Genomic DNA, 12353 nt, shown 5'->3' with positions numbered 1-12353 from the left:
TTAAATTTTTAGGGTTCTGATTTTGAATAATGCATAAAATGTTTTGATTTTTAGCTGTGTTTGTTTGAATTTCTTGAGGGGTTTTGTGTTATTGGATGTGTAGATTTGATTTGTATTGAAATTGGAGGTTGAAATGACGATTTTTTATCGAAAAATAGGTTAGATTTGTCGACACTACTGCAATCTCCACAGGCGCCTGTGGAGTGAGAGGAAATTTAGCGTTTTCAAAATTTTAGGGGGAGGGGGAAGAGGGGGAGATCCACGGGGGTCCGTGGGAAATTTCACACTGAACCATAGGGCAGTCCATGAAAACTGTGGGTTGGGTGAAATTTGACTTTTTTTAAAACTATAGGGCCTGTAAGTTATTAGAAAATTGATAAGGGGCAAAGGAAAAATAATAGACTTGTTAAGAGTGGAAAATATATAAGGGGGTAAATTGATATTTTTTATACCTAGGGTTTTTCAACGTATAGTTTTTGAATTTCATATTCGTTTTTCCTGTTTTAAAGTTTTTTTATATGTAGTTTTCAAATTTGACATTCATCTCTTTATTTTTGTGCTTTTTTAGACACGTTTTATGATGTAATTATGAAATTTTAGATCGATTTTTTGGTTTTCTCGTTCCTAAGCTATTTGAATGTGTAGTTTTTGAAATTCAGATCTAGTTTTTTAGATTTTCAAACAATTTTTTTATTGTTAACATTTTAAGGTATTTCAACGTATAAAGTTCAAATTTCAGTTTCAATTTTTTTATTTTTATCATTTTAGGATATATTGACTCGTACTTTTTAGATTTTTGAGTGATTTTTCGATTGTTGACATTCTAGGGTATTTTAACGTATAGAATTTGAATTTTAGTTTTGATTTTTTGATTTTTGTGATTTTAGGATATATCGACTCATACTTTTCAGATTTTTAATCGTATTTTAATGTATACAATTCAAATTTTAATTCCCTTTTTTCCAATTTCTACTATTTTAGGGTTTTTAGATGTATAGTCTTCAAAATTTCTAACAATTTTTCGATTCTTATTATTCTAGTATATTTCGACTCGTTCTTTTTATATTTTTCAGTGATTTTTGATTTTTCACATTCTAGGTTATTTCTACATATAGATTTCAAATTTTATTTCTGTTTTTCAATATTTGTCAGTTTATGATATGTCACATATATTTTTTATTCAACCCCCTATAATTATCTAACATTTTATTTAACATCCTTGTATGTTGTCTCGTATCAAAATACATCTATCTATTCCTAACATTTCATTTAAAATGTTCTTACAATATTTAATATCATAATACCCTCATATTTTTATAACATTTTTTTAGCCCTCTATAATTATTTAACACTTCATTTAACACCCTTGTATATTGTCTTGATTCAAAATATATCTATTTATTCTTAACATGTTATTTAAATCTTATATATTGTATAATATCAAAATGCCCCTCATATTTTTTTAATATTTTATTTAACCCTTAAATTATTATCAAATATCCAAATACCCCCTTTACATGACATAAAAACTAAATTTAACAAATAAAATTAAGTTTTGAGTTAAGATTCATATAAATAATTTTTTTTTTACGAATTAATTTTTTCGATTTGAATTCAGAAATACGAACTTCTTCCTCCTGAACGAATTTGCAGTAATTGATTTTAAGTAAAAATGAGAGTGAGAGTGAGTGTTTAAGTGATATGAGAAGTGCATGTAATGAAAGTGAGAGTGAGAGGGTTTATATAGATGTAGTGAAGGGTAATTTTGGTATTTTAAAAAAATTTAGAGCATTTTTGCTTAAGAATAAGAAAAATGGATATTTTTGTTTAATAAAAAGGTAAAATGGTCACTTAATTTAATTTCCCTTAAAAAAAAAAGAAACAACCAAGTTGTAGTGTTAATGGACAACGATTGCTAGTCCTCATCATAGAAAATGCATTTAGTTACATTGCCAATCCCATCTAATGGCAGATGCCTCTTATCTACCCAACAGAAGGATTTGCTATGGCAAACACAAAATAGATTAAGATGATGAGTACTACTAAACATTGCAAGTTTGCAATCACACCGTTCCCTTCAGCAACATTGGATCATAAGACAAGTCCACTAGCACCAAGCTTTTTTTTTATTTGGGCCAAAACTCTATTTCCCACCCAAGGTTGGCTGAAATAACAATTTATGTCATTTAAGTTTTAAAAATCCAAATTCCCGCCCATTACCCACTTTCATTAATAAATTCTGTTAAGTGAAAAGATTAAAAAGCTATTTTGTATATATATTTTTTATTTTTCCTTTTCAAAATGACATATATTTGAAAATTAACTATAATTTTTAAAAATTTTAATTATTTTAATGAAAATTTTCAGGTGGTTTTGAAAAATTTTTAAAAGTTCGAACATGCTTTTGAAATTTTTACAATTTTAATATACTCTTCAATAATTTCAATAATAACAATCACAAAAAACTATTTAAAAAAGCATGGGATATTTCTATAAATCTAAATGATACATTTTTAATCCAATAAATATGTTAATAATTTGACTTTTATATTAAGTATTAATAACAATTTCATAATTTTAATAAAATGTTAAAACAATCAATTAGGAAAAGTCAAAATCAATGATTGGATGAAATTTTTGTTTTTTAAAAATTAATGGACAAAAATTTTCGTTTCATCAAACTTCGGGTGGTAACTAGTCATTTGGCCTTCAATAAAAACTTATTAATGAGAAACAGTTTTTTTAGTCCTTTTACATTCACTAAATTTCTATAGGTCAACAGCAATTTTAAATGAACCTAAACTTTGTAACTCCTTAACATGAGTGATTAAAATTGGAACTACATCCCAAATTGAGCCTAAAACTGATTGTGACAATTTTTTTTAATGCAATTTCTGGAGTGATTAGCATCCAAAAACACAAAGATGAGAAAATCAGAATTAGTTTCGTTATTCATTTCCATTTAGCTACCTTAAACAAGACCAGCGCATAATATCTGCACAATACAACATAAACCAAAACCTCCAACTAAGTTTTTTCAGTAACTTTACACACTTCATTCCAAGAGTGATTCTCTGACCTTTAATCAGAAGGAAATTAGTCCAAACAAGGAGGGTGATGATTCTTTGACTGTCCACTCAAAGCCGATAACTACCATAGCCACCAACACCAGAAGAACCATAGCCACCATAAAGTTGTGACGATAATGACGATGACGAGTACAATGAACTCCCCAATTGAGAATATGAAGATCTATAACCAGTGTCTATCTTTCCATAGCTGCTTGTAACTGGTTCTTTGTGATTGTTCATAAATTCCTGCATAGGCAACCAGGCATGCATTAGCAGTCCTCCATGCTCAACACTTCAGGAAAAAAAATTCTAGAGTTGTGTATAAGTTTTTAAGTGAAGTTTGAAAACCCTATGGTCGCAATAAGATAATCATCGTAATGTAATGAAAGGATTTAAGTAGGAATGGGAAGAAATTGAGCTTTATTACAGATAAGAAAGTTTTTGAATATTGACAAGATCACAGCTCTCTTCACACTTCAATAAAAGTTACAATTCTCAAGAAAATTTTTCAAAACTCTTCACAGCATTCCTTATTTTAATTGAAAAGTTTCAGCTTACAGATGTTTTAAACTATATTTTTAACTCAACCAAAATTAAATATTCCTGGAACAAGAGGTCATCAAGGCTGAAAGAAGAATTCCTTGAAATCATAGGAGACAAACTGAGCAAGTATATCTCCATGAGGTGTAAAAATTCAACAAAATCTCTTCTCACATTCTTTACTAGAAACAGAGAGAATTAAAAGAAAAACAAAATATGAAAGCATTGGACAGGTTACCCACAATTATTAGGGATAAACTAAAGTAGGATCATAAAACATCTACTGCTTTATTAAAGATGTAATTATTGTTTCGTTTCAAGATGAACATAAGTGAGAGGAGATAGTGGCCAGTGTTCAGTGCTGGTAATATCCCATCAATTCCCTGTGGCACCTAAAGGGCAAAAATCAGCCACAGTGCCTTGAGGTTTAATAACTCAGTCACACCTGACCAGTTTACCTACATTCCTCTGTGTCAAGAACTGTCAGTTGATTTAAAATTTAACCAATGTTGATTTATACAATTACTCATATACATTTTACTATTAAAAAAAATAAAAACATTCCTTCAATAAATGAAATTAGAAAGCTTGAAAATGTTAAGCCCAGAAATTTTGCAAATAAATCTTCTTTTTTTCTTTGGTACCATGAAATCTCTCCATATTCATCAAGTTCTAAACTTACTACTAGGAACCCTATGCAGCCTTGATCCAGGAACTTCTAGAATATAATATCCCAACTGGTCCCAAAGGGGTTTGAACCCTTGTCCTCCCCGTTAAAACCAAGGTGTTTCATCACTAAACCAGCCCTAAAATTTATTCATTTACTCTGTCAGATGGCTTTTTTACCAATCATCACAATGCTCTATGTCTCTACTAGAAGCTGGAACTCTTTAAGAGTTCCAACATGAATATGAATACTTCTCCCATAAAAAATAAGAGCTGTTCGTACTGATTTATTTAAAATAAAATTTCAAAAAAGAGTTAAAAAAAAAAAAAGAAAATTTAAACCCACTTCGAATTCACAAACCCTGGATTACCCAGTTACAAATGTCATTCTCCGCATAAACTTATCTCAACAAAACCCACTCCATTTCCACAAAACAGAGATTACACAGATCCATGAACAGTCCTGATTCTAAAAGTTACTAGAAACCCACCAAGGTTTTTCTGGTCTAGAGCACCACCAACAAAGCAAGGTTTCCAGCGGAAAAAGCTGTTTGAATAATTAGTAAAGGTGAGACTGTTAGGACCCCAAGCGTAAGGTATCAGACTTAGATCTCACATTGGAAAGTATAGGCTTTTAAGGTGGGGTTTATATACCATTTAGTTTTTCAATCTCAATAATTAACTTTTGATGTGTGATTCTCTTAAGGTTCATATCAAAGACTAAGCTAGGAGTTGTAATGAATTTTGTCACTAGTCTTTGTGACTAGTTTTTTTGATAGTGGAAGCAAGAAAGGATTCCTTAATGTAAGGCATTCTGATGTTGAGAGATGCGAGGATGATGTAGTGAGACAAAGAATCATTAAGTATTTTGAAAATATTCTAATTTGTCAAATGCAACTACAAACTAACAATAATAGCCTTGACTTCCAGAAATAAATGGACAATTGTTAGTGGTGTAAAATCCTAAATGTTTTTTAAACTAGCCTAGTATGGTTACTGGTTGGTGAATTGCTTTCACCACTTTAAATAATAAATCAACAAAAATAAATATTTCCAAGCGCCCACAAATATTACCAAAAATATTAAAAAATGCATCTGCACAAAAATATTTCCAAGCACCCACAAATATCAAGGCATCTGCACAATGATGCAAGTTTGAATATGTTTGATAATCCAATATAAACTTAATTCTCTTTCAATCCAAGTTAAGAAAGCCTCTGTTAAACATAATTAATAAATAAGGGATCTGACCTGAATCAGTTGTTGAGCCATCTGGACCTGTGATGAGGAGCCTTTAATTTCTACAGTGATTTCATCAGGTAATCCCCTGCTCTCTTGGACAGTTATGATGGCCCCACTAGTTCGACGGATGTGTTCAATACTATTGCCTCCAATACCAATGATGTCCTCAGCATAAGATATTGGTATTTGCATAGTTTGTGCAACCTTTTTATTGAAAACAAGGAAATGGTGATAAAAACACAGAAAAAGTAAAAAGAAAGTGAAATATGCAACAGATATAATGATACAATAAAAAGTGTGCAAAAAGAAAAGGCAAAAAATATTTTTATTGTTGCCATTTTGCCAGAAAACAAAGATAAGTTGCATATGACCAAACAGAAGATACAAACGCATGGATAACATCTTTAAGGAGACTCCAAGAAACCCATTCAAGAGAAAAAAAAAAGACATATCTATTCTCTAAATCTGTTAAATATCAAAGGCCCAGACTCAGAACTCAAAAAGAAAAAACCCCTCCCCAATTATGTTACTGAAGATACTCAGTTTTGATGAAAAAGAAAAAAGGAAAAAGAAATTATCAAAGTTGAAAGAACAAAGTTTCTCTTCATGAAGCCTGATTTACATTAGTTTCTCTCCATGCTCAAACTCCATAACGGAAGAAAGAACAAGTATAAAATCGTTGGACAATCAGATAGATGTCTATCTATTTTTATAAAAGGTTGTATAACTCCATCGCTTTTTTGGATTAAATCTATTGTTTGTCTTTTCCCCAAATTCTATAATACATTTATTTCCTCATCAACATGTTCATTATAACCTAGTATATGAGGCTTAATAATCAAGTTGCTAAGAATCTAATGTTACAAATTTTGGCAGGAATCAACTCTAACTAAAATTTGGACTCTACTAGGATCTCAAGTGCAAGGGATGGGACTAAGATCTCACTTAGGAAAGTATGAGCTTTTGGTGTAGAGTTTATATGATTTTCAGTTCTCCAATCTCAACAGATAGATCTTGGGGTGTGGTTCTCCCAAGATTGTATTAGACTCTCTCAATATGTTTTTAAAAATTTTTGTTGTTCAAGGTCTGCAATGCACATCTGAAAGCATAGATTATACAAGAATAGTTGGATCCTATCTGTTCCAATTATGACACAACCAATAAATTCTTTTTTTTTCTTCATAACATACAAGCTCTTTTCATCAGGAAAAAGAAATATTAAAGTCAGATAACAGACCAGGAAAATTTGAGACAACCCACCTGTGTAACAATAGGACCACTAACTCCTGATGAACATATTGCTGAAATTGCAGGGTCTTGTCCATAGAGTGAAATTCCAGAGTATCTAAAACGTGACTCCAATTGTGGTTCACGTTCCAAGTACAAAGATTCCCTCCTTGTTGAGGGAGTATACTCAGAGCTAATTCTACTTTGAGCCGTATGCAGTGATGACTTGTCAGCCCAAGTCTCCACTTGACGCTCTTGAGAGAGAGCTGTGTTGTACTAAAATTATAGAGAACAACAATTACAACATCAAATTGGAAGAGAAATATATCAATGCTTATTATAGACTGCACTTACTGTCTTTTCAAAAAGAGGAAGAACACTATGATCAACCAAGAACTTCCTCAGATGTCCAACCACTGCTTCTAGAGCTTTGAGAACTTTTGCAGCTTCTCCTTGCATCTCCACAACCCTCTCATCTCTGGCAGCATAAAATGGCACTTCTTCTGGAAGCACAGAAATTTTCTTTTAAACAATCAACTCAGGAAAACTAAAAAAAGATAGAAAAAGAATTTAGAAAGAATGGTAGAAGCTGTCCATAGCATATCTATACAAGTATGGGCCAGGACAGGCCAAACACAAACACTGAACCACAGAAATGAGGACACAGTAAAAGATACCAGAAATCAACAAAAAACACAAAGAATATATGTCTTTAATCAATTCACTGTCACCTCACAATTGCAGATGATAAAGAATAAAGGCATATCTTGATATTTAGATTACAAAGAAGCTCAAAACTTAGCTTTTTCATGTAAGAATTCAATTGCATCTTCTTCTGTCCCTTAAAAACTTCTTTTATTTCTACCTATACAGACAATCCAAAAGATTGCTGTAACAACAAAAACTGCTAGCAACACTATTACACCCCCAAAAGCAATGTTTTCAGACTCAGACTGAGTCTTGACCAGGTCAAGGGTTTGGTCCAGGTTTTTCAATTCCAACCAGTTGGACCAGGATATGAGAACCGTTGATAACTATAAATATTTACAATATAAAATCAAATAGACGTTTCTGACCTGGTGGTATTATGCATTTTGCAAAAACGAAAAAACAAAGGCTTTGTTGGTGTTAGCATTACATCATGCTAACATCAAATCCATGAGACTGGGATTGAACCAATGGTTGAACTGTGACCCAACATGGCTCAACTGCGATTCAAAGTGGTCCAATTGTGAATCCTATAACAAAACTTGCTCGGGTCTGACTAGGCATTAGCTCCTAGTTGAACTAGTTGAATTGGCCGGAAATAAGATCATGACATGTAATGAATGGAATAATAACATATGGATAAAAATCTACATCAAGCTACCAAAAGTTAAGATACTTTTTTCCTATTTGAATAAAGGGCAAAACAATTACTTGCTAGCTTTCAAGAAGATTGCGAAACTAATGTATCTATGCGATAGCAACAATAATGAGATAATCTTGGCCAATACGATCAATGATTGTATCCTACATTATGATTAAAGCGTATATTGTATGCAAACATATTTTCCATCCTAATTAACTAAGTAAATATTGTTATCTTATGCCTAGATAATATCAATATTCATAAGTATTTTGATTAGAGGTCATTCCTTTTTTACTCTAGATATATTACTTAACTTACCCTAAGGAACACTTCACTTTCTTCATTCTCTCAAGGTATTTGCCCTCTAGTGCTAGACCTTTAGCAACCAGATCCAAATAAGCAACCAGATCCAAATATGCAAATAAAACATTATTAAATTTCAGTGAAGTTCTCACTACTGAAAATGTTAAGCTGATAGGTGACAAAACAAGAGTACTTATGCTCTAAGACACCCACAACCACAAGCATAACCAACAACTTATGATAATAATTCTGTATTAGAATGATTTGAACACAAGACCATTAACTTGAATGTCATACCATGTTATCTCCTAGAACTTTTTATTTTATCAGATAAAAAATTAACTTCACCTAAAGCTTATGTTGGTAGATAGATGTCCAACAAGTTCTAGCAATAGACACATGACTAAAAAGTTCTAGCAATAGGGACATGTTTTATTTAAGATGATAATACAATGGATTGCTATGTACACATTTGAGTCAACTTGATGCCTCCCAACACCCTTTTGAAGGTGGAATAAATAACAATTTATTCTAGATACACTTCCCTTCAGGCTCCATTTTGATGCTTGAAAGACCAAATGAGTTTTGGAAGATTAGAACAAGAATGCAAGAAAAATTAAATTCTGAATATATCAACCCTTGACTATTGTCCAGTTAGCTCTTACCTATAACTCCCCATCTACTTCAAATGGATGACAATCCAAATAAACATTATCAGGTTTCACTTGCCTATAAACCTAATTTCAAAACTCCATAGCAAACTCAAGAATTGTGATAGCTCGAGCCACTAAGTAGCTTTTTTTATGGCACCCCCGGTATAAGATTAATGGTTGGACAGCCTAGCAAAGACCTGCAATGCTTTCTATAGTCAAAGTTGGACCCTAATAGCAGGGCATGATTCAAGGTAGACCAACCAACCAACCAATATTTGGCACAGATAAGGTTGCACTATTACTCAGCCTCTTCTTGTCAAACAACTAGTATTTTTCTTCTTCAGTTATGAAAGAGTTCGATAATTATGAGTTAGCAACAGGGGTGTTGGCCTCTTTTATCAACCAAAGCAGTAAAAAAATAAACTGCACCTCATATATGCCCCAAACTACTAAAAGATATGATATCTTCATCTACAAAAGTAACATAATGTTACAAGCCTGTCAAAGCATGCTACATCACAAGTCAATGCCACCTAATTAATTACAATATGCCCCAAAGTAAAAAGGGCAGACAATAGCATGAACAGTCTCACTCAAAATGTTTCTTGCATCAAAAAGAAAAAGAGTTATGGTTATGACAAAAAATTTCCTCAAAGCTCATATTGTTTATTATTCTATATTTGTGTGTTAATTACAGAACTAGATTCAGTTGTCTGTATTTCTTAGAGAAGCTGGAATTTCTTACGTGGTCTTGGGTTCTCATATTTCTTTATTTTTAAGACCTATTTTGCTTTAGGCAGGGGGAAAATAGCTTTGGTTCACTGGAGATTTTGTGTATTGGCTGGTTTTTTTTTTTTTTAAATGGTTAGAGAGAAATAAAAGAATATTTGAAGAGGCTATTTAGAATAGGGATGGACACACTTCAGTTTGGTTCAGTTCTGGGGGGAACCGTACCAAACAGTTTTGTAACCAGTTTGGCTTGCTTCTACCCAAACAAAACATATCATGCTGTAAGTAAACCATAAATTTCTGATCACGAATTTTGTTGATTGATTTGATATCAAAAAGTAAGTTCCAATCAATTCCACAACATGCATATTATTGAACAGAAAGAATTTGATCTCTGAACCTAACCACCAAGTACAGGTCAGGTTCCTTCAAGTCTATAGACATGAATCAATTTTGTTTGGATTGAACCAAGCCATGCTAACTACAAAAGGATTTGGTTAAGTTCTCCCAAAACCAGTCCATCCATCTCAAGGTTTAAGTGTTATGCTCTTTTTGATTGCTTTAACCTGATTTTTTCTTCATAGGCACATTGCTGGTTCACCTTTATATTTATAGAGTCATGTTCTTATCAAATAAATATATAAAAAATTAAACTTTCGGTATCAAGTACAGACAGACACTTTAAAATAAAAAAACAAGTTTCTCCAAAATTAGTACACGAAGTAGGCATGCAAACAAAAATGAATATAGTATCTACAGCAATAGCATAACTAAAGCATACCTCCTGAAAGTACACGCACAGAAGCACCAGTGCTTTCTTGAATAGACTTAATCAATGAACCCTGCTTTCCTATTAAACTAATTGCTTGTGTAGATGCCACCAACAACCGCACTGAGCAAAATCCAGCTCCAGCTGCTTTGGCATCACCATCATTTTCAGGCAACCCTGAAACTCGTTTGAAAACTCTAATTGTCGCATCCATTGCAGGAGAAACAGGTGCCTCCAGCTCTTCCTTTCCTGATACCAACACCTATAAGAAAATTTAATTAACTAAAATTTGCAAAATCAACTTATCAATTAAGAACATTTGAGCTAGAACATAGCGCAGCAACAAACCATTACGCTGCACAAAATTTAAAGTCTCTTTCCTCAAAAATCCCAAGTAGTAACTTAGAACCCATAATTGCACAAGCATCACTAACAATTTTCATATATAAAAAGTAATTTAATGTTACACAAGATTAAACATTAACAACTCCAAGCAGAAGAGAATTAAATAGTTAATTTCAAAACCATTACACTCTGACATAATGAATTGTAAATGAAAACGATTTATAGGGTAGAGAGGAAAGTGAGAGTTACAATGCGGTCAGGATTGCCAACGGGGCCATCAAGTACTTTAATGCGAGCTCGACTCTCCTCACACATCTTCTTAATGAGCTCGCCCTTGCGTCCAATAATGCTTCCAACTTTTAAAACAGGTACTATAAGCCGAAACACGCAGTGCCCTGGCCATCCGGGCCAGCGCTTCTCCGCAGGTGGGGTAGTGGTGGTGGGTTCGATGGCCTCGGCTGAGTCGGGGTCAGAGCTTTCTGGGTTTCGGTTTTGTGGGGATTCAACAGAGTCTGCTGTAGGGTTTATAGTTGGTTGTGTTACAAGCCCTGCGGCATTTGTGGAGCCGTTTTCGCAGGGCGGTTGCTCGTCCGCGGTGGCGGTCGCCATGAGAGAAGAGTTTTAGGGTAAGGGCAAGGTTTTACAGTGGAGAGCGTGGTGGGATTTCCAGAGTCGGGAAAGATAGATTAATTGATTCTAAAAGTAGAACAAAATCGAAAATTGTGCTTGAACTTCAAGGAGAATTGCAACATAAAATACCCAATTCAATAATTTTGATTATGTATCCACAGAACAATAAATTTTTACGAAATTGGGAAAGGGCCCAATCCTATCATTTTCTCATGTTCTCGGGTCATGACATGCCGACCCGACACCATTGCAACATGGTTTCAACTAGAGTTAAATTCGAATCGAACTAAGTTCGAGCTCAGCTCGGTTTACATATAATTGAGCTCAAGTTCAAGTTTGAGCTTGTGAAAGTCAAACTAAAACTCGGTTCGAATTCAGTTTGATTCATTTTTTGTTATTAAAACGATGTCGTTTTAATACATATTAATCAAAACAACGTCGTTTTGTATTAAAATTTTTAATTAAAAAATTTGATGAAAACTCGAGCTTGAGTTCGTATAAGGCTGACTCATTTCGGATTCGTTCAAACAGAGCTCGAACTCAAACTCAAACGGACTCGGTTTGAGTCCAGCCCTAGTTTCAACAGACTGGGTTAATAAGAAGGGAAATTATTAATTTTGGCCTAATTACCCATACATTAAGCAAAAAATACCAATTTTCCTATTCATAAGCAAAAATGCCCAATTTTTCTACTCCTAAGCAAAAATGCCCTAAACTTTTTTTAAAATACCAAAATTACCCTTTACCACATCTATATAAACTCTCTCTCTCACTCTTATTATACATACTTCTCATCTCACTCTCACTCTCACTCTCATTTTTACTCA

General features: G+C 33.0%; 1 protein-coding gene across 1 annotated transcript; it reads right to left on the bottom strand.

Moving 5' to 3' along the window:
• Nucleotides 1-2925: 2925 nt before the first annotated feature.
• Nucleotides 2926-11677, bottom strand: LOC123200824 (RNA-binding KH domain-containing protein PEPPER). The gene is made up of 6 exons (XM_044616221.1): nucleotides 11146-11677; nucleotides 10564-10813; nucleotides 7101-7249; nucleotides 6780-7022; nucleotides 5529-5723; nucleotides 2926-3317 (listed from the first exon to the last, which is right to left on the bottom strand). Exons 1-6 carry the CDS (start codon nucleotides 11503-11505, stop codon nucleotides 3138-3140), a joined length of 1377 nt encoding a protein of 458 aa, XP_044472156.1. The 5' UTR covers nucleotides 11506-11677; the 3' UTR covers nucleotides 2926-3137.
• Between the last annotated feature and the right edge of the window lie 676 nt (nucleotides 11678-12353).

Source organism: Mangifera indica, chromosome 17, assembly GCF_011075055.1.
Source record: "Mangifera indica cultivar Alphonso chromosome 17, CATAS_Mindica_2.1, whole genome shotgun sequence".
In the NCBI taxonomy this organism is placed as follows: Eukaryota; Viridiplantae; Streptophyta; class Magnoliopsida; order Sapindales; family Anacardiaceae; genus Mangifera; species Mangifera indica.
This window is presented reverse-complemented; position numbering and strand designations above follow the sequence as displayed.

What these genes read in the sequence shown, in the direction of transcription:
- LOC123200824 (XM_044616221.1), bottom strand. Translation starts at nt 11,505, where the DNA reads ATGGCGACCGCCACCGCGGACGAGCAACCGCCCTGCGAAAACGGCTCC. An exon ending in TGTGCGTGTACTTTCAGGAG is followed by an intron (nt 7,250 to 10,563) that starts GTATGCTTTAGT and finishes CTGTGCTTCCAG; the next exon opens with AAGAAGTGCCATTTTATGCT. An exon ending in TTCCTCTTTTTGAAAAGACA is followed by an intron (nt 7,023 to 7,100) that starts GTAAGTGCAGTC and finishes CTATAATTTTAG; the next exon opens with TACAACACAGCTCTCTCTCA.